Source organism: Oratosquilla oratoria, chromosome 27, assembly GCF_046742065.1.
Source record: "Oratosquilla oratoria isolate Oo_2021 chromosome 27, ASM4674206v1, whole genome shotgun sequence".
Lineage (NCBI taxonomy): Eukaryota > Metazoa > Arthropoda > Malacostraca > Stomatopoda > Squillidae > Oratosquilla > Oratosquilla oratoria.
In genome coordinates, this window is record NC_134803.1 from 11,741,914 (window position 1) to 11,768,297 (window position 26,384).

Sequence of the window (26,384 nt, forward strand, 5' to 3'; positions counted from 1 at the left end):
GACTTATTAAAGTATCATGAGCACAATTGGATAATTTGTGTAGACTTAAAGATGGTCAACTTTCTTCTTGGACAACAGAAAGGTTTCACCAAGTTTCCATGTTTCCTCTGTATGTGGGACAGCCGAGCACGAGACAGACATTGGGTCCAGAAGGACTGGCCTATTCGTGACACCCTTGAAGCAGGCATGCCAAATATCATACAAGACCCAATTGTAAACAGAGATAAGATCATCTTTCCTCCTCTTCACATCAAATTAGGTTTGATGAAACAATTTGTCAAGGCACTGGAAACCGAAGGTGAATGTTTCCAACACATCATCACAGCTTTACCAGGGTTATCATTTGAGAAGATCAAAGCAGGCGTGTTTGATGGCCCACAGATTCGAACCCTAATTCGTGATGATCACTTTGTTGCTAAGATGACCGCTTTAGAAAGGGCAGCATGGTTATCCTTTGTGGCAGTCGTTCAGAACTTCCTTGGAAACAATAAGGCGGAGAACTACAGTGAACTTGTGAACAGAATGCTCCTCGCTTTTCGTGATCTCGGGTGCAACATGAGCATCAAGCTTCATTTTTTGAACAGCCACCTTGATCAGTTCCCTGACAACCTGGGGGCTGTGAGTGACGAACAAGGAGAACGATTCCACCAAGACCTAAAGATCATGGAAGAACGCTACCAAGGGCGCTGGGACAAAAGTATGATGGCTGACTACTGCTGGAGCATTAAACGAAATTGCTCAGATGAAATGTACAAACGCAAAAGTTACAAACGCAAATTCCTGCCTGAAAAAAATACACAAAGAAATTGATAAGCTTCCATCAGCTGTGGTGATGTTCTGAAGGATGCTAATCTAACTTTGGGATAGATGTTCTGTTAATGTTCTGTTTCTTTTGCCTTAATAAATGTACAGAAATGGCTTTCATACTGTTTTAAGATTCAAGTGAACAAAAGAATTGTGGCTGATATTGCAATTTCCTATAATAACGAAAATTTAAAAAATAAATAAAAATGTCAAATTGCATAAAATCTGTAGCTTGCAGACAAAACCCGACTTCAGATTTGAAATCAGCACACTCAAGTTGACTATAGAAAAGTCTTTTTTTAAATGCAACAAAATGAGTGTTCCCCAGTGTTATTCAAAATTTAAAGCAAATCTTTTTTGTACATACTGGTGCTTCTCTGCCTAAGGAATCATTTCAATGGGTTTTAATACTGCCCAGACCCTTAGTGTTCACTCTGGCACCTTGGATTATATGAAAGCTCAACCTCGTGCAGCCCTGCTTGCAAATCAAGCAGTAGATTCAGTTAAAACCTCCATTTGGTTCCAAAATAGTTGTATAACGGGGAAAATTTTTGCCTTATCATGGAATCTCAATATTATGTGAACCTTTTAAATCCTCAAGATTGTTGCATTGCTTCTACCCATGAATATAAACATGATGAGTCACTCCTTGATTTTTCCTCTAATATTGTGAGCAAGAGAAGAGAGTAAACTCCATCTATCACTGCTACTACCAGCGAGTCACACTCTGCTAACCCACAAGTTTCTTAAACAACAGAGCGTCAAACTACCATGCCCATTTGCACTTACTGTCATAAACAAGGCCATACATTTCAGAGTTGTTATTCATGCCAGTGCTGTGAGCGTGCAGTTGCTTCTACAGCACAGGCTCTTGCTCCTCAACAGACTTCACCTGTACAATGTAATTTTACACATCCTCCATGTCAGCCTTCAGCTCCTGTTAGTTTTGCTTCATGTGGATGTTCTCATGATTCAACTTCATAGCCACACTAGCCAATTACCTGCGCGCTGCTGCAAGTTCATGAATAATCCCTAACCTAACCATACCATACCTAAATTTAACCCTTAACCCTAACCAAAATATTAATTAAAATGAAATATAGCTTTAACCACTTCAGTATGGGACTTAAATCTCGCGGGCAGCAGCCAATGCCAGCCGTACGACGTGTCGTAATAATACTCGCATCATAAAATATAGTCACCGCTTATATCGATCGTTCTCTCTTTCACCCGCGAATTTTGAAAACCACAGAGAATGGGATTCAGGGCACATTTGAGAGAATGTAAAAACACAGGGGCGACTACAATAAATATAATCAAGACGCCGATATGGCAGCGTCGCGAATCCACTTGCTCCTCATGACGCCTACGTGTGCGGCACCGTATGGAAGGGGTTAAATATGCCCCCTACCCGAAGGTTGGGAAACCCTATTTTGAAAATACATGCATACACAAACACAAATATCATGTGCACATTCTTTTGCGTGTGTGTGTGTGTGTGTGTGTGTGTGAATTGACAATAAATGCCTACAGCTAAAAGGTGAAGAAATGTATCTACTTTATCTTCAGAATATATATATGGTTATAGGGGTTTATTTGGAAAAACCAAGGAAGAGGTTGTAAATAATAAATTTCCACTGCACTAAAATTAAATTAAACTAAGCAATATTTCAACATTTGGTAAAATTATACAATCATTTCACAATTGCATGATTTTTTCTTACAAAAGCTATCATGGTTTGTGGCAACATTAATTTCACAAATATAAATAATATCTATGAACACATACAATGGTTTGTTTAATTATATTCATTCTTGTGGTACAAAAAATAACTTAAGGGGGGACTACAGTAGTGGCATGTTCCCTCACCATAAATCACCTAACTTTAGCCCTTAACCCCTTCAATACAGGCCACATCGCACACCATTAGCTGCCAGACGTGCAATGTTGCGTCATAATACTCGCATTATAAAAAATAAAGTCACTGCTCTATCGCTCGTTCTCTTTCACCCGTGAATTTTGATAACCATAGAAAATGTGATGAAGCCAGTTTACAGAGTATGTAGGTCATGCAGGTACGACTACAATTAAATATAATCAAGACGCCGACGTAGGCATCCTCGCGTATCCACTTGCTCCTAATGACACCTGCGTAGGCATCACCATATGGAAGAGGTTAACCCTAACCAAAATATATATTTTTTCTAATTAAATATACAGGTAAACGTCGACTTACGATGGCCGCGACTTACGATTGTTCGACTTTACGATGACGACGACGACGACGACGATATGATAATTTAACCCCTTCCATACGGTGCCGCACACGTAGGCGTCATGAGGAGCAAGTGGATTCGCGACGCTGCCATATCGGCGTCTTGATTATATTTATTGTAGTCGCCCGTGTTTTTACATTCTCTCAAATGTGCCCTAAATCCCATTCTCTGTGGTTTTCAAAATTCGCGGGTGAAAGAGAGAACGATCGATATAAGCGGTGATTATATTTTATGATGCGAGTATTATTACGTCACGTCGTACGGCTGGCATTGGCTGCTGCCCGCGAGATTTAAGTTCCGTACTGAAAATACATATTATAGTGTTTGAATATGGTAAAAAGGATAAAAATAATTAAATAAACTACTGTACATGTTTAATAGGCTATATTCAGTATCTCTGGTGGTTAATATACAGGTAGGCTAGGTACAGGGGATTGACTTACGATGAAATCGTCTTACGATGGATCTATCGAAACCTAATGCCATCGTAAGTCGATGTTTACCTGTACCTTTAAATATTCCCCCTCCCAGGTGTGTGCCCCCTCCTCCCGAAGTTGGGAAACCCTAGTTTGAAAATACATGCATACACAATCACAAATATCATGTGTACATATTCTTTTGTATTTATCTAGTTGTATTTTGCGGGAAGGGGAGCTATGATTGTGGTGTCCAGCCTTTGTATCTCGCAGCGTCTAGTTTGCTTTTAAACTCATGAATGGTTTTTGCGCATACTATTTCATTGTCCAGTTTGTTCCAAGTGTCCACTACTCTATGTGGAAAACTGTTTTTCTTCAGTTCTCTTCTGTAGCTATGCTTTTTGATTTTCTTTCCATGCCCTCTTGTGCTTCTCATGTCCCAGTTTAGTAAGTCCTCTCTATCAAGTATCTCTGTGCCTTTCATGATTCTGTAGATGGTCAGTAGGTCACCTCTCTCTCTTCTTTGCTCCAGTGTCAGTAACTCCAGTTTAGCCAATCTCTCCTCATATAAGTTTGCAAGTGCAAGTGCCATTTTTGTTGCTGCTCTCTGGATTCTTTCTATTTTCTTTATATTCTTTTTGGAACTGGGTGACCACAATGTCGCCACATATTGTAGTCTAGGCCTTATCAATGTAACCAATATTGTTTTTATCATGTCTTCGTCCAAGTATGCAAATGCCACTTTTATTGATCTTAGCAAGTTGTATGCCTCCCCGACAATTTTGTTAATTTGTTTGTCATGGGACAAGTCGTTTGTGATAATGACTCCCAAATTTTTTTCGGATCCTTCCTCCTTGGTTCCAATTGTATATTTTCCTGATATTCTGTTTTTGCTTTTTCCAAACTCTAATATGCTACACTTCCTAGTATTAAAGTCCACTTCCCATTTCTGACTCCTGTTCCATAACTTATTCAGGTCTTCCTGCAGTGCTTCACAGTCCTTATCAGTTTTTACTTTTCTTAACAGTTTGGCGTCATCTGCAAAGAAGCTCATGTAACATTTCACATCCTCATCCATGTCATTCACATAAATAGCAAACATTATTGGTGCCAATACAGATCCTTGCGGTACTCCACTGATCACCTCTTTCCAATCTGAATATTTTTCTCTGAGCACTACTCTCATCTTTCTACCAGTCAGGAAGTCCTCCATCCATTTTAGTAGGTTCCCTTGTATTCCTCCTATGTGTTCCAGTTTTTTTTTTAGTAATTTTCTGTGTGGTACTTTGTCAAAAGCTGTTTGCAAGTCTAGGAAGGTACAATCAGCAGATCCATTTGTTTCTTGCACTATGTCTACCCATGGCCAGCAAAATATTAAATATCTAAACCACCCTTTGTGGACATTTCGCCCACGGACGTTTGGGCCAGCATTCTCATTCTTTTCCCAGTGTCCACCCCCCCCTCCTCCTCCTCCTCCTCCTCTTCCTTCCCCCCCCCTTTTCTCTCTCCGTTCCCTCCTTTCCCCTTACTTAATCTCAAGCATTTGTATCTCAACTTGTACTTGAAAAAGCTGTAATAAGCGAAACGTCGTACAAATAAAGGCTCCGTCCTCATATGGTTTTATCTCGTCAATCTTGTCGGCAAACTGCCACTTTTAAGGAAGATGTCTATTAGTCTTGATTAGAAGCATATTAAGTTTGTGGTTAATGATCTTCCTTGTCTGAACCCAAATTGTCTTGGGTTTATCATGTTGTTGTCTTACAGATGAGGTGGAATGGGTGGGGGGATGGGGGGTGAGGTAGTATGTGTGAGCAAAATTTGACGCAGCCCGAAGGGATTTCTCCCCGTCTTTTCCTTTTATGCATGAGGGGATGGGGAGGGGGGGGGGTCGCCGAATTAATGAAGCGGCCTTGCTGTGGATGTGCTGTGTCTTGCGACACTGCTTCTGACCCAGGGCAGTGGACAAGGTGCAGGGATGACCCGTCATCCAGGAGGTGCTAAGATAAGAGGGAGGGTGGAGGGGTGTGGAGTGTATTCAGGGATGGAATGGGTGGGAATGATTTTATGCCTTTTCCTTTTTGGCTACCTCCCTTGTAAGGGGGAAAAAGCCTTGGTATATGTATGTATGTATGTCTTCCAGATGTTTTACCCATCTATTCTTGATGATTTTCTCACAAATTTTGGCTATAGTGCTTGTTAGTGATACTGGCCTATAGTTGGTAGGTTCTTCCTTGTTTCCTCCTTTATATATTGGTACAATGTTAGCATTTTTCCAGTCTTTGGGTATCTTTCCTTCTTTAACCCCTTCCATACGGTGCCGCACACGTAGGCGTCATGGGGAGCGAGTGTATTCGCGAGGCTGCCATATCGGCGTCTTGATTATATTTATTGTAGTCGCCCCTCCATAATGACATTCTTTCTAATTCTTTTGTAATCGCATTTTCTATGGTTATCAAAATTCACGGGTGAAGAGAGAACGATCGATATAAGCGGTGACTATATTTTATGATGCGAGTATTATTACGACACGTCGTACGGCTGGCATTGGCTGCTGCCACCGAGATCTAAGTCCATGACGCCTACGTGTGCGGCACCGTATGGAAGGGGTTAAGTGAGCTATTTATTATGTTGTGTATTTTGTCCGTTAGTTCTTCTTTGCATTCCTTTAGAATCCAATTTAAAATTCCATCTGGGCCATGTGATTTTCTGATATCAAGGTTTGATAGGTGTTCTGATATTTCTTTTTGTGTTGTAAACTCACTCATGGGGGGGGAGATCTCTTTTTATTATCTTCGTCCCAATTTTGTACTTTCTCACTGGTGAAGACAGATTTAAAGTGACTGTTCATGACCTCGGCCATTTCTAATTCTTCTGTGTATTCTATATTGCCTTGGCGTAGTTTCACCATTTCCTGTTTGTTTTTAAGTTTACCATTCACATATCAATAGAATAGTTTGGGTTGCTCTTTGCATTTATCTATAATATCCTTTTCATGATTCCTTTTCTCCTCTCTTCTCATTTTAACATACTCATTTCTATTGTTTATATAAATTTGTCATTTTCTAGGTTTTTTATCTTTTCTCCACCTTTTCCAAGCTTTGTCCCTTCTGTCTTTTGCCACACTGCATCTTTTGTTGAACCAACATTTAATGTGTGTATGTGCATGTGTGTGGATTGACAATAAATGTCTACAGCTGAAAGGTGAAGAAATGTATCTAGTTTATTTATCTTCAGAATATATATAGTTATAGGGGTATATCTGCAAAAACATAGGAGTTTGTGAATGAACTATTTCCACCCGCACAAAAATTAAATGCAAATAACCAATATTTCAAAATTTGGTAAAATTATACAATCATTTTCTATCAACATGCTTTCTTCTTACAAAAGCAATCAAGGTTTGTGGCAACATTAATTTCACAAATGTAAATAATATTTATGGATACATACAATGGTTTGTTTAATCATATTCATTCTTAAGTCACAAAAAATACTACGCAACTTCAGGGGATACTACATAAACCTCCTAATTTTAACCCTTAACCACTTCAATACGGGACTTAAATCTCGCGGGCAGCAGCCAATGCCAGCCGTACGACGTAACGAAATAATATTCGCATCATAAAATATAGTCGCCGCTTATATCGATCGTTCTCTCTTTCACCCGCGAATTTTGAAAACCACAGAGAATGGGATTAAGGGCGCATTTGGGAGAATGTAAAAACACAGGGGCGACTACAATAAATATAATCAAGACGCCGATATGGCAGCGTCGCGAATCCACTTGCTCCTCATGACGCCTACGTGTGCGGCACCGTATGGAAGGGGTTAACCTTTTCACTCCGGGGCACATCGCACGTCTGGCAGCATTAGCTGCCTGACGTGCAATGTTGCGTCATAATAATCGCATTATAAAAAATAAAGTCAGTGCTCAATTGTTCGTTCTCTTTCACCCATGTATTTTGATAACCATAGAAAATTGATGAAGCCAGTTTAGAGAGAATGGAAATTACGTAGGTACGACTACAATATAATCAAGATGCCGACGTCGACGTCATCGAGTACCCACTTGCTCCTCATGCCACCTACGTAGGCATCACCGTATAGAAGTGGTTAACCCTAACTAAAATATATTTTTTTTCGAAATGAAATATAGTTATCCAAGTACCTGGAGTGATAGGGTATCAGAATATATATGGTTATGGGGGTCTCTCTCTAAAACCCTAGGAGGAGTTCGTGTACATACAAACAAACAAATAAACAATCAGACAGAGGCTACTACTTTATTATAATAGATGTTATAAATTCCAGGTAACATTGTGCTCATTCTTCCTCATGTCAATGTCTTCATATTAACATAAGTTTGCCTGTATGTCTCACTAAATATTGCTTTGTTTATGGTCCCTCTTGTAATTCTTCAGAGGAATGTTTCAATATTCAAAAACTTCAAAGAGAACAAACAGCTACTGCCTCTTCCTCTCAGTCAAATTTTCATCGGGCAAACTTCCATTCCCCAATAAATTAACTCTGCCTGTGTCTGTACCTCAAGAACCTTGTGTGCCTTCCCTAATTGCTACAGCTTCACAATGTTGTGATTTTCAATGTTATACCTATAGCACACCTCTCACTGTTTGCATGGATTCTGGTGCTGATTGTAGTTTGCTGACTGAATGTGCCTACTTAAAGTTAAAAGAACTGTATAACATGTCTTCCTGAGACCCACACATTCAGCACTATTCAAGGTTCCTTTTTAAATGTGAAAGGTTCTGTTACTTTGCCTCTTTCATTCCATGCTCATAACTACCCTTATGTGAATTTTTATATTGTTACCTCTATCGTTCTCCAGTGATGCTCTGCTTGGTTTTGGTGAATTAGCTAATCATGATATTTCTCTTCATCCTAAGTACCAGGCATTGACTCATAATGACACCACTTTGCAACAGAGAACCAGAATTCAATACTTCCTATCACCTCCCGTCACACACACTTTGAACAGCCCCCTTTATCTCCTCATTCTCAAGGTGACTGATTCCTCCATTCCTGTAGTCAAAACATTCCTTCTCCACAACTGACATGTGTGCTGCTGTTGTTATAAGTGAACAGGTCCAACCTGTGTACGTATGGTTCCTGTCCATATTCGCAAAGCCCCCATAGGCTCATGTGTAGTGTCACACCCTAACTCTGTACAAGTCCAATGTTTTGCCTTAGAAGATACTCTTTCCTCTGTGAGAGATGAACATATTACAGATGCCCTATAACAAATTTTGCAGGCTCCTCTATTACTCTCAGAAATGGTGTTCACCTTGGGTCTTTCACTGTCATTGATGAAGCCTCCTTTCAGAATCCCATGCCTTTGATAGCTGCTGTCTCTACTCAGCATACTTCTTGCTCCTCTGCTGAACTGGCCACTCAGCTGGAAGCCCACATCAAAAGCGTAGATTATCCCGACATAGGTGTTACTGATCATGACTGATTCCTTATTTGTCCCTTCATATCATCTGCCTCATTCTCAAAAACAGATTGCTGACCTAGTCACAGGTATGCTAGAGGAAGGTATCATCCAGGAGTCACATTCTCCTTGGAATTCACCCTTACTTTTGGTTCCATAGAAAGATGGCTCTTACAGAGCAGTTGTCAATTTTTCATAAGTAAATGCTATGAGGGAACCTGATCATTACCCACTGCCTGTGCTGAGAGTTACTGCAGAGTATTGGGAAGAATAACACTGTTTTTACAACACTAGACCTTAAGAGTGGCTTCTGGGAGATTCCATTGTCTCCAGACAGTCATTCAGTAACTGCTTTTTCCACACCAAACGGGCACTATGAATGGTTATATTGCCCTATGGGACTTAGAAATTCCCCACTAACCTGCCAATGCCTTGCCAACTCACTTTTTCAGGGCTTAATTGGTGATGGACTGTTTGTCTATCTTGAAGACCTTATCATTGTGTCCTAAAATTTAGAGTCATTTTCATAAATTGTCCCTAGTTCTTCAAAAGTTTATTGATGCTGTCCTTAAACTTAATCTCCCCAAATGTCAATTTCTCAAGTCAAGCATTGAATTCTTGGGACATACTGTTGACAAAGATGGCATCCACACCACTATTCAAAATTTTCCAGTCCCTACTCCTACTTCCAATGTCAGTTCATTTTTAGGTCTAGCCAGTTATTACAGAGCTTTTATAAAAAAAAAATTGCTACTATTGCTTCCCCTTTAAACAGACTAAGAAGAAAAATGTCCCCTTCCAGTGGACTCCCACTCAGCAACAAAGTTTTGACCAACTAAAAACAGCTTTAACACAAGCCACTATTTTATCCTTCCCTGATTACTCCATCCCCTTTACCATTTGTACAGACGCTTCAGCTGATGGATTTGGTGCTGTTCTAATGCAACAAGCAGATAGAAAACACAATGTCATAGCTGATACTAGCCGCGTCTTAAATAATGTTAAGTCACGCTATTCAGTTACTCATATGGAAGCTCTTGTAGTAATGTCCCTTAAACATTTTTGTGACATCATTTACAATTACCCAGTAACTGTTTACATTGATCACTCACCTGTCATGCAACTTTTTAAAGGCAAAAATCTTACAGGCAAACTACCCCACTGGTTTTTAACCATAGAAGACTTTAAAGCAGACATCAAATACCTGCCTGGTCATGCACGTTGTAGCCGATGCAATTTCCTGTAATGTCGCTGTTGCTGCTATTACGCAAATTGCTAATTTCCCACCCCCCAAATTAATTGCAGCTCAGCGTGAGAACCCAGAGTGGTCTAAAGTCATTTGTGTCTTAGAGTCTAGCAATGGCAGTACCCTTCCAAAATCACCTGTTCCCTTGTCTGAACTTAGTCTAGAAAATGGGATCCTTGCTTGTAATGTAAAAGTTCATGACCAGTATGTTAATCAACTTGTTACTCCACAATCTCTAGTTCCCACTGTCCTCCACTTTATCCATGATGCCCCTCAGGCTGGTCACCCTGGTCATGATAAATCTCTTGCTATGGCCAACACTAAGTATTATTGGCCTAAGATGAGCCTTGACATTGCCACCCATGTTTCACAGTGCTTGTGTATGCACCAAAGGCACTACCAGCACTGCTCCCATACTAGAGTATCCTACTCCTGCACGTCCTTTTGATACTGTTGCAATTGACCTCTTGTCCTTACCTTGCAGTCATCAGGGCTCCACTGTCTGTGTTGATCACTTCAGCCGTTTTGTTGTACTAGCCCCACTACCTAATAAGTCTGCTTCTGCTGTTGCACATACTGTAGTCTCTCATCTTCTCTGCCTTTACACCACTCCTTCTGTTCTATTGAGTGATTAAGGCAAGGAATCCCAAAATGACATTCTTCAGAGTATTTGCCACCAGTATGGCATAACTTAGTCATTTATAATAGCGTATCACCTTGCTTCAAATGGGTTAGTTCAGCACGTAAATAGGAAGACTGTAGAGATCTTACGTCATGTTGCAGAACAGTTACAGTGGTACCTCTATTTATGCAATTAATCCGCTCTGTATGCCTCTGCATAAATAGAAATCAACATAAATGGAAACACTATTTCCCAATGAAATCAATGTTAATTCAATTAATCCATTCCCGACCTCGAAAAAGTCTACTTTTTCCCTCTTGATATGATGAAGCCTGTCACCAAACAGACATAAATAGGTATGATTATGATGTTCCTGCAACATTAATGCCAAAACGTCAATGTAAAGTCCATTTACAAGGTAAAAAATATAATGAAAAAAGCAATCTTTTGTACCTACTGATGGTAAGGCTTTACAAAGGATTACAAAGGCGGAGCATGCCGACAGGAGACCTTTTGGTCCATATCTAGGTTGGATGCAAAAATCATAATAATAAAATAATAAAAACTATAATAATGTAAATAACAAACATAATACATAAATAAATGCATAGGTATAGTTAAATAATAAACAAACAGGTAAATAGTAAATAGTGATAAATTGACATATAACTAGTAATAAATGAAAATCAGACAAATGATAAAACAAAAACAAATAATGTAAAATAAATTATAATCATTACAGCATCTTCCTTAGGTGTTTATCTAAATGATTCTTAAAGCTTTGAACTGAACTACATTGCACTACCTGTGCAGGAAGTTTATTCCATTTATTAACTACACGGTTGGCAAAGTTGTTTCTACCTACTTCCAAATTGAATCTATTTCCGGACAATTTGAGACCATTGTTTCTTGTCTGATTCTCATTCAATGTGAAATTTTTGTCACTTTTGATGTCAATTCCCTTTAAAATCTTAAACACCTGTATCAAGTCACCTCTGAGTCTACGCTTTTTTAGGGAAAACAGATTCATATGTTTTAGTCGATTTTCGTATGATTTATTTTTTATATTTGGAATCAGTTTTGTGGCTCGCCATTGTACTTTTACCAGTCTGTCAATGTCTTTAATGAGATTCGGTGACCATACGGTAACAGCATATTCCAAATGTGGACAAACTAACGATTTATATAGCTTGTTAATGAGCGATGGACTTTTGAAATCAAAAGATCGCGCAATCAGTCCTAGAACTTTATTTGCTTACTCAGAGGCTGAAATACACTGCTTGGATGATTTGAGGTCGTTACTGATAATTACGCCGAGATCTTTTTCACTATCCACTTTTGTTAACGAATTTCCAAGTAACTTGTAATCGTACTTACTGTTATTTTTACCTATGTGCATTACCTTGCATTTACTTGTGTTAAATTTCATTAGCCACTTTTCAGACCATTGCTGTAATTTATCTAAATCTTCTTGAATATCTAATTGGTTTAAGTGATCATTTGCCATTCCACACAGTTTTGTATCATCAGCAAATTTGGAAACAGTAGATTTTAGTCCATCGTCTATATCATTTATATATACTATGAATAGAAGTGGCCCAAGAACGGAACCCTGAGGAGCTCCACTTGTAACATTTTTCCAGCTAGAAGTTTTTCCATTTAAAATGACTGTTTTCGACCATTCAACCAATTACTAGTCCAACTTAATAGGCTACCACTTGTTCAGTGTAAAGCTAATTTAGTAAGTAGTCTTTCGTGTGGGACGGTATCAAAAGCTTTTTCAAAGTCTAGATATATTAGATCTATATTGTTTCTTTTGTCATAATTCGAGATAACTGTGTTGTAGAATTCGAGTAAGTTAGTCACGCAAGAACGTTTCCGTCTGAAACCATGCTGGCTATCATTTATCAAACGGTTACTTTCTAAATGACGTTCGATAGCATCTCTGATAGTTTCCATTATTTTTCCTACGATTGAAGTCAAACTTATAGGCCTATAGTTATTAGGTTTCTTTATGTCACCTTTTTTGAATATGGGAGTAACATTAGCTAGCTTCCATTCTCTTGGGACATCTCCGGATATGATGGATTTCTTGAAAATAATTTCTAATGGAACAACAATCTCATTTTTCATTTCCTTTAAAATTCTTGGATGCCAACTGTAAGGCCCTGGTGTTTTATTAACTTTGAGTTTATCTATACACCTTTTAATTTTTTCTTTTATTATATTTACAGTAGTGAGTAAATTTACTCTAGACTTTTCACAGGTTTCAGTTTGGAGTTCACTTTGAGGTGTTTCGTTTACAAATACAGAGCTAAAATAATTGTTTAAGATATTACATATTCCTTCATTTGAATATTCAAGTTGACCGTCAGCAGATAATAGTGGACCAATGTGATTCCTAACAGCCTTTTTATCTCTAATGCAGCTGGCATAGGGAGATGGAAGTGAGGAGGTGGTGGATTGGTGAGGGCTTACTGACCCCCCTCTGAAGGAGGAGGTGCTCCTTCAGCTGGAGCGGCACCCTCATCAGGGTGCTGTCATTTGGCATGAGGCTGGAAGAACTCTGTGATGGTTGCTTGCTGGCACAGTGTTTGTAGGGTTTGGTGGTAGTGAGGCATGACCAATTCATTGAACTGGCCTGCAACACGGCTCATTAGTGTCTGGTCCGGGTGTGTGACCTCCACAAAATCGTACAGCTTCCTCCACATTACACAGGCCTCCTTCACCTCTTCTGTGGTGGGGCCCTGAACACGATCGTTTTCTCCCTCAACCTCTTGCTGTTCCTGGACCAGTTCGGCGACCTGCTCCTGATGCAGCTCCTTCAGCTCCTTGGTGGTCAGTTCATCCTCGTGCTCCTCTACTAACTCCTCGACATCCCTGTCCTCCATCTCCAGGCCCAGGTCCCTCCCTAGTGCAATGATGTCCGAGCTGACCGATGGACCAGCAGGCTCAAAGCCCTCGAAATCCTGCTCCTTGTCAAATGATGGCCAAAGCTTCTTCCATGCTGCCTATAGAGTCCTGATGGTAACCTGCTCCCAGTTCTTGCTAATCATCTTGACACAGTGCAAGATGTTGAAGTGGGACTTCCAAAATTCTCACAAGGTTAGATCTGTGTTGGTGGTAGCATTGAAGCAGCGTTCAAACAGAGCACGAGTGTACAGCTTCTTGAAATTAGAAATGACTTGCTGGTCCATTGGTTGTAGAATGAAAGTGGTGTTTAGAGGCAGGAATTTAATTGTGATGAAATCCAGGTCTTGGGGAAGATGTTCCTGCATGTCGAGGGGATATGCTGGGGTGTTATCCAGCACCAGGAGACACTTCAGTGGCAGTCCATTACCCTGGAGAAACTTCTTGATCTCAGGGCCGCATGTCCCTTCAAGCCACTCCTGGCACAGCTGTCAGGTTGCCCACACCTTCGGGTTGGAGCGCCACATCACTGGAAGTCTGCTCTTCAGGACGTTGCCCCTCTTGAATGCTCGTGGCATCTCCAAATGATACACTACGAGCAGTGTGATCTTGCAGTCGCCGCTCACATTAGCACACAACATCACTATAAAAATGTCTTTCATTGGCTTATGCCCCAGCAAAGCTTTCTTCTCAGCAGTAATGTAGGTACTGTTAGGCATCCTCTTCCAAAAGAGCCCTGTTTCATCACAATTAAATACCTGCTGTGGCAGGTAACCTTCATGATGCACCAGCTCCTCAAACTCCTTGACAAATGCCTCAGCTGCGTCCGTGTCCATGCTTACCGCCTCACCATGCTGTGTTACTCTGTGGATGCCCATACATTGCCGAAACTTCTCAAACCACCCCCTACTGGCTGTAAAGGGCACTGAAGGTGGTGTAAGCTATGCAGCTCTGAGATCAAGAAGTTTCTGCAGGGGAATGGACTGCCAATGAAGTGCCTCCTGCTGCTGGATAACACCCCAGCACATCCCATCGACATGCAGGTACATCTTCCCCAAGACCTGGATTTCATCACAATTAAATTCCTGCCTCCGAACACCACTTCCATTCTGCAACTGATGGACCAGCAAGTCATTTCTAATTTCAAGAAGCTGTACACTCGTGCTCTGTTTGAACGCTGCTTCAATGCTACCACCAACACAGATCTAACCTTGTGAGAATTTTGGAAGTCCCACTTCAACATCTTGCACTGTGTCAAGATGATTAGCAAGAGCTGGGAGCAGGTTACCATCAGGACTCTACAGGCAGTGTGGAAGAAGTTTTGGCCATCATTTGACAGGGAGCGGGATTTCGAGGGCTTTGAGCCTGCTGGTCCATCGGTCATCTCGGACATCATTGCACTAGGGAGGGACCTGGGCCTGGAGATGGAGGACAGGGATGTCGAGGAGTTAGTAGAGGAGCACGAGGATGAACTGACCACCAAGGAGCTGAAGGAGCTGCATCAGGAGCAGGTCGCCGAACTGGTCCAGGAACAGCAAGAGGTTGAGGGAAAAGACGATTGTGTTCAGGGCCCCACCACAATGGAGGTGAAGGAGGGCTGTGTAATGTGGAGGAAGCTGTACGATTTTGTGGAGGTCACACACCCGGACCAGACACTAATGAGCCGTGTTGCAGGCCAGTTCAATGAATTGGTCATGCCTCACTACCACCAAACCCTACAAACACTGTGCCAGCAAGCAACCATCACAGAGTTCTTCCAGCCTCATGCCAAATGACAGCACCCTGATGAGGGTGCCGCTCCAGCTGAAGGAGCACCTCCTCCTTCAGAGGGGGGTCAGTAAGCCCTCACCAATCCACCACCTCCTCACTTCCGTCGCCCTATGCCAGCTGCAAGCCTTACCATCAGTAGGTACAAAAGATGTTTTTTTTTTCATTATATTTTTTACCTTGTAAGTGGTCTTTAACATTGATTATTTGGCATCAATGTTGCAGGAACATCATAATCATACCTATCTATGTCCATTTGGTGACAGGCTTCATCATATCAGATGGGAAAAAGTAGACTTTTTTGAAGTCGGGAGCAAATTAACTGAATTAACATTGGTTTAAATGGGAAATAAAGTTTCCATTTACGCGAATTTCTATTTACACAGAGGCGTATAGAACGGATTAATCATGTAGAGGTACCACTGTAGTTATATTTTGTATTTCACCTTCATTTCATATCTGGTGTAAGATAGCTCCCAACAAAAGGCATGAAGCACACTGGTAATTAGATTGATAGAACTGATCAAATTGTGGCCAGGTGTGATAAAGCAAATCAAAAACAACACGCTAGACTGTGATACACTAACTCCAAACTCCTGCTTAGCACACTTGCATTTCAATAAATCAAATCAGCCATCCTGAGTCCACTGCTGAACAAAGGCCTCCTTCATAGCATTTCATGATTCACATGACCGAGCTAACCTCTGCCATGTCACTCCTGCAAACCTCTCAATCTCATCTCTCCACCTCCTGTCTGGTCTCCCTCTTCCACGCTTCCCATCTCATGGCGTCCACTCAGTAACAGGTGAAAGAAATGACAGAGGCAAGATGTTAGTCAATTTTGCAGAACTACAGCATGAGGATAATGAATACTTTCTTCGAAAAGCATGTAGGTCGTAAATGGACCTGGAGAAGTCCAAATAGAACAACAAAGAACACTTGCATTTACCTCCCTCAAATGTTTTATTTGTATGTGTGGATTATAAATGGACAGTAAGTTCATTATATCATTCTCATATATGAAATAATATATCAGTTCTTATAAAAAATATTTGGTAGTAATTTTTATGTAATGGTAACTTCACTTACAACCTAGTTCACTTTGATGATTCTTGGGGGCCTAGGGTTAACTACTTCACCCCCCACCAGAAAGACCTGCCACAATTAGAGTGTATCTTACTTGCTCAGTTGCCTTACATACCCAAAAATAAGATATTGCAACCTTTACTCTGTAGTTCACTTTCACTTCTCTATTCACTGTCACATGCAAACCCAAATGCTTAAAAACTCTCCACTTCCTCCAGCCTCTCACCCTTCAAACTCATATCTAACCCTTCACCATCATCATTCCTTGTACTGTATACTACAATTAGGAAAATTAGGTAAATATTACACTGTCCTCACTCCAGACAGCTCCAAAATATCTCTTTACTGAGTGACTTAAAAACTGAGCTGGCAGCAGCAACGGTGCCAGGAATTTTTAGTTGGGGAGGCTAAGGGGGGGCTGAGCAAATGTTTTGGGGGGCTAATAGTAATATGATAATACACATATATCATCCTCATTTCAGAAGGGGAGGGGGTTAATGGTTGGGCTAGCACTGATGGCTGACAAATCTTTAGCCCTGGCAATTAAAAATTCCACTTAATAAAATTACTTCAATGAGTGTTTTAAATTTTCAATTTGCTCATTTCAGTTGGGGGGGCTAATGGGGGGTCTGGCCACTTTTTTTGGGGGGGGCTAAAGCCCCCCCAAGTCCCCCCCTGGTGCCGCCACTGGCTGGCAGTTGCAGTTGATTTCCTGAGGGTTGCAGCTTTCATGCAATTGAGAGTCCTAGGGCAATGGATTGACTTCACCCTTGTACAAAGTATTTCTTAATTTTTACCATCATTCCTTCTTAGACACATCTTCTATATAAGCTCTCCCATTAGTGTACTTATAAAGGCACTTATGACACAAAGACTTACCCGTAAAGCAAAGCCTTCATTCCAACGCTTCACCAATGTTTCTGAACGGATATCCTTCCACGTGATGAAATTGTGGAAGGGCTCTCCAGTCTCTTTGTTCCAAGTCAAAAATGTGGCACGCTGAGTGGCAATGCCAAGGCAGCGGAGGGATGAAGCTGTGATGTGTGCATCTGTGAACCAGAATCAAAGATAAATGGATTACTATATAAATGATTGGGAAAAAGTCTCACTTGACCAAGGTATAACAAATATGACAACCATATAGCTTACCATAAAAAATACCTTAAAAAATGCTAAGGTGAGCAAATTAAATGTAAAGAAAAGAAAAAGATTACCATTAGAAGCTGAGAAGTATGGGTGGTACTGAAGGATACATGAAAAACAATAGCAGAGGAAGAATAGGCACGTTTCTAGAATGAAATATTAAAAGTCAAGACAGTATTGTAATGAGGAGGATGGGAAGGATCTGAAGGATAGTGAATGGTGGGATGAAGAGGTGTAGGTACTGCTGAAAGAAAAGATATGATCACAAGAAGATTAGTTATGTAGAACTAGGAAACCATAATTAATTTACTGTTGCCCAAGTTTCACTAAATGGAAAACCTGCAGCCCCACAATGGGTGGCAATGGTCCTCAAGCTCTCACACAGATCTCATGGGAAGAAATTTTGGATTGTTGTCTGCATTGTATTAGTACAAGACAATTTGTGTCAATACCTGAAAGTGGTAGGAGGGAAGCAGTTGCTGATTGTCAGCTCTCCATGTGTGAAAAAAGTGTATGAATACAGTAGAGGTTGATAGATCTTGGGACCAGTCCAGAGACCAAATCTGCCATAAAATGTCAAAACACATTAACTCCAAAATCTTTGTTTTAAGTATTTACTTAGTTGTATTTTACAGGAAGGGGAGCTATGCTCGTGGTGACCTGTTTTTGTATCTCGCAAGATTGAGTCTGTTCTTAAATTCTTGTATGGTGTTTGCATGCACTATTTTTTCATCCAATTTGTTCCATATATCTATCACTCTGTGTGGGAAGCTGTGTGTTTTCAGGTCTCTTCTGTAGCTGTCCTTTTTGAGTTTCATTGCATGTCCTCTTGTTTTTCCTCTGTCCCACTTTAATAAGTCCTCTCTATCAAGGTGTTCTTTTCCTTTCATAATCCTGTAGATGGTTAGTAGGTCCCCTTGTTCCAGGGTTGGCAATTCCAGTTCGGTCAGTCTTTGTTCATACCTCAAGTTAGGAAGTGTTGGGGCTATCTTTGTCGTTGCTCTTTGTATTCTTTCTAATTTTCTTATATATATATATATATTTTTTTCCAGGTGACCATATCAGTGCTGCATATTCCAGTTTTGACCTTATCAGTGTTTGTAATTTATATATATTTTTTATCATTTCCTTATCCAGGTATTTAAAGGCCACCTTCATTGATCTCAACAAATTGTATGTTTCTCCGACTATTTTATTTATATGTTTATCTGGCAACATGTCTTTGGTGATAATTACTCCTAGGTCCCTTTCAGAATTTACTTTACTTCTTTTACCTCAATTTTATACTGTCCTGATATTCTTTTCTTGTTTTTCCCAAATTCAATTATACTGCATTTCTTGATGTTGAATTCCCATCTCTTGCTCCACTCTGAGACTTTGTTCAGATCACTCTGTAACAACTCACAGTCTATTTGGAGCTTATTCTCTTTAATAACTTTGCGTCATCTGCAAAAAAGTTCATGTAACATTCAATATTTTTGTCCATGTCATTCACATATATAGCAAACATTATTGGAGCTAGTACTGACCCCTGTGGGATGCCACTACTCATTTTTCCCCATTTTGAATATTTGTTTCTCAGCACTACTCCCATTTTTCTTCTATTTAGGAAATCCTCCATCCAATTCAATAGTTTTCCATGTATGCCTCTTATTGTTTCTGGTTTATTTAACAATTTAGTTTTCTGTGTGGTACCTTACCAAATGCCTTTTGTAAGTCCAGGAAGGCACAGTCTGCCCAGCTGTCCCTTTCTTGCAATGCATCTATCAATCTTGAATAGAAACAAATCAATTAGTGGTACATGATCTTCCCTGTCTGAATCCAAATTGCCTGGGTTCAGTATATTGTTCTCCCCCAGATATTTTGTCCCTCTGTCTTTGATGACTCTCTCACAAATTTTAACTATTGTACTCGTTAGGGACACCGGTCTATAATTTGTTGGATCTTCCTCATTTCCCCACTTATATATTGGCACTATATTGGCATTTTTCCAGTCTCCTGGTAATTTTCTTTCTTTGAGTGAGCATTCAATTATTTTGTATATTTTTCTGTTAGTTCAATACATTCCTTTAGTATCCAGTTTGCAACTCCGTCTGGGCCATGTGATTTGTTAATGTCAAGCTTTAATATTTGATTCCTTATTTAATTCTGAGTAATATCTAATTCCTTCATTGGAGGAAATCTTACTTAATTTCTTTGATTGCAGTTTTGTAGATTTTCTTTTTCTTTGGTGAATACAGATATGAAATGTTTGTTCATAACATATGCCATTTATATATCCTGTGTATTCTCCATTACCTTGATGTAAATTAAGTATTTCCTGTTTGTTTTTTAGTTTGCCATTTACATATCTATAAAATAATTTGGGTTCTTTACATTTTTCTATTATGTCTTTTTCATAATTTCTTTTTTCTTCCCTATGTATTTTTACATATTCATTTCTTAGTTTGGTGTATATTTCCCATTTCTCAGAATTTTTCTTTTTTCCATCTTTTCCAGGCTTTATCTCTTGTCTTTTGCCTCACTACACTTTTTATTGTACCAGGATTTTAAGTATACCCTTTCCTGTTTTTGTCTAGGTACATACTTGTCTACTCCTTCATTAGAGATTTCCTTCCAAATTGTCCATTTCTCTTCCACTTTTGTTTCTTCATTATCAAATTTTTCCCAATTTGCTTCTTGAAAGAATTGTCTAAGTTTCCTAAAATCTGTTTTGTTGTACATTAGTCTTCTTTTTCAGTGTTTTTCATTTATTTCTTCATTTAATTCTAGTTTAGTAGTATGTGATCACTTTTTTCCAACTGGTGTCTTGTATTCGATTTTATCCACAATTTTGGGTTCTGATGTGAATATCAAATCCAATCTTGACAGTTCATCATTATTTCTATATCTGGTATTTTCCTTGACCCATTTCCAGTAATATATTTCCCCAGTGATCTTCACCTTTCAGTCATTTCTTCCCAACATATTTCTTTTGAGTTAAAATCACCCATAATTACCAGATTTCTTTCTTTCTTTAGTGTCTGTCTTGTGTCTTCCAGCATTTTGGATTCTTCACTTTCATTCCAAGTGTGAGTTTTAGGTGGGACATAAATCACTGCATACTTTCTATTTTTCATATCTCTATCCTCAACTCTTATCATAATGAACTCCACTTTGTTCTTTCCTTCTGTGATTTTTGTCACATTTAGGCCTTTCTTAGCAACATGACTCCTCCACCCTGCTTTGTTTCTCTGTCTCTGATCCAACAGTTACATAATCCTTGGCCTATACTATTTGGTGATAATGATCCTTTCAATTTTGTCTCCATAATCCCCATTACATATATATATATATTTTTTCCCAGATAGTCATTCATCTATTCCTGATATCAATCCGTCTATGTTGGAATATGTTACTTTTAATTTTTCCTTTTTCTTCTTGCTCCTGCATTTCCTTTTCCCTTATATATCATTTCCTCAGTCTCAAGTCCATCACTCTCCAAAAAACTCCTTCCGTTTGTTCCCCATTATATATATATATATATATATATATATATATATATATATATATATATATTTTTTTCCCAGATAGTCATTCATCTGTTCCTGATATCAGTCCATCTATGTTGGAATATATTACTTTTATTTTTTTTTTCTTCTTGCTCCTGCATTTCTTTTTCCCTTATATATATACATATAATATATATATATATATATATAAATATATATATATATATATATATATATATATATATATATATATACAGGTAAACGTCGACTTACGATGGCATTAGGTTTCGATAGAGCCATCGTAAGACGATTTCATCGTAAGTCGATCCCCAATTTGTGTATCACTCTGTTCCGTGGTCACTGTACCTAGCCTACCTGTATATTAACCACCAGAGATACTGAATATAGCCTATTAAACATGTACAGTACTTTATTTAATTATTTTTTATCCTTTTTACCATATTCAAACACTATAATATGTATTTTCAGTACGGACCTTAAATCTCGCGGGCAGCAGCCAATGCCAGCCATACGACGTGACGTAATAATACTCGCATCATAAAATATAGTCACCGCTTATATCGATCGTTCTCTCTTTCACCCGCGAATTTTGAAAACCACAGAGAATGGGATTCAGGGCACATTTGAGAGAATGTAAAAACACAGGGGCGACTACAATAAATATAATCAAGACGCCGATATGGCAGCGTCGCGAATCCACTTGCTCCTCATGACGCCTACGTGTGCGGCACCGTATGGAAGGGGTTAAATTATCATATCGTCGTCGTCGTCGTCGTCATCGTAAAGTCGAACAATCGTAAGTCGCGGCCATCGTAAGTCGACGTTTACCTGTATATATATATATATATATATATATATATATATATATATATATATATATATATATATATATATATATATATATATATTTTTTTTTATCTTTTTTTTTTTTTTTTTTTTTTTTTTTTCCAGATAGTCATTCGTCTGTTCCTGATATCAGTCCATCTATGTTGGAATATATTACTTTTAATTTTTTTCTTTTTCTTCTTGCTCCTGCATTTCTTTTTCCCTTATGTACCATTTCCTCAGTCTCAAGTCCATCACTCTCAAAAAAACTCCTTCTGTTTGTTCTCCATTCTTTTCTTGTTCTTTTCCTTAGCTTCCTCTTTTATTCCTTAGCTTCCTCTTTTAGTGTTTTTTTCCTTCTCTTTTTCCTCATCACTCAGTTCCTTTTTTATCAATAATTTCTTGTAGTTGTTACTTTTTGTTAGTCTTCCTGCATTTGTTAATATTTCTACAACTATCCTTTGCAAATTAAGTTTTACTTTGAGAGGTCTATTCTTCTCTTCAGAATATTTTCCCATTCTATATATTTCCTCTATTTCATAGAGAGGGTGGTGGATGGAAGGGTGGTAGATAGAGCGTTAATGGATTATATAGTGGTAAATACGATTATGATAGGAAGAGTTAAGGATGTACATGTGCTAAGGGTGGGGGAATATCAGATCATTTTTTGGTGGAAGGTAAGTTGAGAGTGGAGGATAGATGGAGAAAGAGGAAAGGGACAAAAGGTAGGGAGGTGCTTAGAGTGAACTTTTTAAATGAAAAGAAAAGGAGAAGGAGTACAAGAAGAAGCTGAAGGAGGAGTGGGATGGAGTGAAGGATGGAGTAGAGCTAGGTATGGAGGAGGAATGGGGATGGTTCAAGGAGGGAGTCATAAAGTGTGCAAGAATGGTGTGTGGAACAAGAAGGACAGGAGGAAATAGAAGGAAGGGTAGTGAATGGTGGGATGAGGAAACAAAGAAGGTTGTAGAAGAGAAGAAGCAAGCTTTCACAGTTTGGTTACAAAATAGGACGAGGGAGTCATATGAGAGGTACAAAGAAAAGAGAAGTAAAGCAAAAGGTAAAGGAGGCAAAGAGAAGGGCAGATGTGAAATGGGGTAAGAATATGACAGAAAATTTTAAAATAAAAAGATGTTTTGGAAAGAAATTGATAGAGGAAGAGGAGGCAAATCAAGTAGAGAAGAAAAGGTAAAAGGTGCAGATGGAGAGATGATAATGGAAGAGAAGGCAGTAAGGGAAAGATGGGCAGAACATTTTAGGGAGTTGCTAAATGTGAAGGAGGATAGGGAGGGAAAGATAGTTACAGTGGGAAATGCTAAGAAAATGACTGTGATGAGTGAGGAAAATGGAGGACAAATAAGGAAGGATGAAGTGAAGGCAGTTGTTAAGATGATGAGAGCAGGTAAGGCACCTGGTCTGGATGGATGCCATGCAGAATGTCTGAAAAAAGGAGGTACAGTGATGGTGGACTGGCTGGTGAGGTTATTTAATGTTTGCTGGAGAGAGGGTAGAGTGTCGAAGGACTGGAGGAGTGCCTGTATAGTTCCTCTTTACAAGGGAAAAGGGTACAAGTGTGAATGTAGTAGTTTCAGAGGGATTAGTTTAAGTGTAGTTGGGAAGGCTTATGGGAGGATCTTGATTGAGAGGATTAGGAGAGGAACAGAGGGAGTAATTGGTGAGGAACAGTGTGGATTTAGGACGGGTAGAGGTTGTTTAGATCAGATCTTTGTGGTAAGACAGATATGTGAGAAAGCTATAGGAAAGGGGAAGGATGTTTTTTGGGCTTTTATGGATCTGGAAAAGGCTTACAATAGGGTAGACAGAAAGGCACTGTGGGAGGTTATGCAGATATATGGGATAGGAGGAAAGCTTCTAGGAGCTGTCAAGAGTTTTTATGAGAGTAGTAGAGCTTGTGTCAGGATCAGAAATGGAGAGAGTGAGTGGTTAGAGGTAAAGGTGGGACTCCGTCAAGGATGCGTTATGTCGCCCTGGCTGTTCAACTTATACATGGATGGGGTAGTGCGAGAGGTAAATGCAAGGGTAGTGGGTCAGGGATTGGAGATGGTTAAAGAAAATGGAGAAAAGTGGGAGGTGAGCCAGCTGTTGTTATGTTCCCTTTTCCATTCAACAATTTCCCTTTTCATTTCAAATATTTCTTGATTTATTAGTATGTTTTTGAAGTCCATACCTCTTTCTGTTATGAATCCATAGAAAAATTCATATTCATATCTAGGACTATCAATATTACAATTTTTTTTCCTAACCACTCCCAAAGGCTTTTTATACTTATTCATATCTAGTCTTCTTTTGGTTGTCTCAGCGTATGTCAGTTTATCATAATTTTTCATCTATTTCCCTTCTTTTTTTTTCTTACTAAACTTGATCACTGTGATACATTATGGTTCTGCCACCCGCTATCACCCCTCTTCCGTCTGTTTACAACCAAGTATTGCACCACTTTTTCATTGATGAATTGCTATATTTAGTGAATCAGAGGGTTTGAATCTTTATTGCTTTTTTGCTACTTATACTGCATATTGTAGTTTTGCAAACCCAGGGATTGACCTTAGAACTGTTGTTTTAAGGCATTAGATTCCCACAATGTGTTAGGCAAATAGTAAACGAGTTATGCTTTTTAATAATGTAGAAAACATGTGGAGTTAATACAGTCTGCCTGTTGAGATCCCAATATAATTGTAAGACAGGATTAACCCACTTTAAGAGTAAGGTTCATCTCTTTCTGCTGATTCCATAAATACCAAAACTGTGGGGGAAAGAAATATATAGTTTTGGAGTTAATGCTTTCTGCATTTTACAGCAGGAGTGTCAGCCCACCAAGGCTACATTTCCTTTATGTAAACCCTTTTTGTTTCTTCTAGTGTACATATTTATCTGTTCCCTCCTTGAATTTTTCTCTAAATATGTTCCATTTCTTCCATCTTTGTTTCTTCATTTGAAAAAAAATAATAATAATAACAAAAAATAAAATAAAAAAAATCCCAGTTAGCATTTTTTTTTCTTTCTAAGTTTTACAAAGTCCATTTTGTTGTACTTAATCTTCCTTCTCTATGTTTCTCATTTCTTCTCACATTATTTTGTTCTTTAAGTTCGAACTCTATTAGTATGTGGTCACTCTTCACAAATGGTGTCTTGTAATTCATTTTGTCCACAATTTCAGGCACAAAAGTGAATATCAAGGCTAGTCTCGATGGTTCTTTATTGCTTCTATATCTGATATTTTACTTGACCCATTGAGTCAATGTATAATCAATGGTTATTTCTATGAGAATGTTGCTCCCGAGTTCCTCTCCACCTTTTGTCAATTCTTCCCAATTTATTTCCTTTGTGTTAAAGTCACCCATAATTACTATATTTCCTCCATCTATCAGTATGTCAGATAATTCATTCTTTGTGTCTTCCAGTAATTTTTAATGATCGCTATCAGGCCAAGCGTGTTTTTGGGGGCACATACACTACTACAAATGTTCTGCTTTTCATAATACTATTTTCAATTTTAATCATGACAATTTCCACATTATCTTTACCTTTTGTTATCTTTATCACATTTAAGCCCTTTCTAGTCAATAACATGACTCCTACCTCCCCATTTATCAGTTCTATTTTTCGACCAATGGTTGTACAGACCTTGTCCCACCATACTTGATAATATAGGACCTTTCAATTTTGTGTCCACAATTCCCATTATGTCTGGTTTCTCTATTAACAAATAGTTGTTTATTTTATTCCAGAAATCATACCATCCATGTTTGTGTATGCCACTTTAAATTTTTTTCTTGTCTTCTCTTTTTTTGGTTTATGTTTCCTCTTCTCTGATGTACCTTTTTCTTAGCCTCAGATCCAGTACTCTCCAAAAATCAGTCTACATTCTTCCCTTGTTTTTTTCATTAGCTTCATTTCTTAATACCCTATCTTTCTCTATTTCTTCATAGTTCATTTCCTTTTTTATCCACACAGTTTTGCCACTTTCAATAGTATCTCTTTAGCTATCATTTGAGTCCTTAGTTTGATTTTCACTGGCCTGTAGTTTTTTTCTATAGAGTATGTGCCCATCCTATGCACATCGTTGCTTTCCTTCTCCAACTCTTGACCCTTGTCCTGAACCACTTTCATTGCTTCCTTCGCAATTTCTTTCTCTTCTTTTTCTCTTTGGTATTTGTGTACATTATGTTTTTCTTTCATACCATAAACCACAATGCATTTGTTTTTATCCACTGTGTCTCTCACCCAGTTTTCCTTTTCTTTGATTACCTTAATCACTGTTTCCTTTGTATTCTCTTCTACCTGTTGTGCTATTTCTTTGAAAGAATTT

The 26,384-nt window shown here is 38.9% G+C and overlaps 1 protein-coding gene across 6 annotated transcripts in view; it reads right to left on the reverse strand.

Moving 5' to 3' along the window:
* LOC143039895 (glycerol kinase 5) overlaps positions 1-26,384 on the reverse strand; it is a 474,671-nt gene that overhangs the window by 161,265 nt on the left and 287,022 nt on the right. For 5 of the 6 annotated variants that reach the window (XR_012967672.1, XM_076210228.1, XM_076210230.1 and 2 more), the window contains exon 4: positions 17,457-17,626. The exons of the other annotated variant lie outside the window; for it this stretch is intronic. Coding sequence is in view for 4 of the 5 variants with exons in the window: in XM_076210228.1 (XP_076066343.1) it covers positions 17,457-17,626 (170 nt within the window). In the remaining variant the exon portion in view is untranslated. The remainder of the gene's footprint in view (positions 1-17,456; positions 17,627-26,384) is intronic. 6 annotated transcript variants of the gene reach the window in all.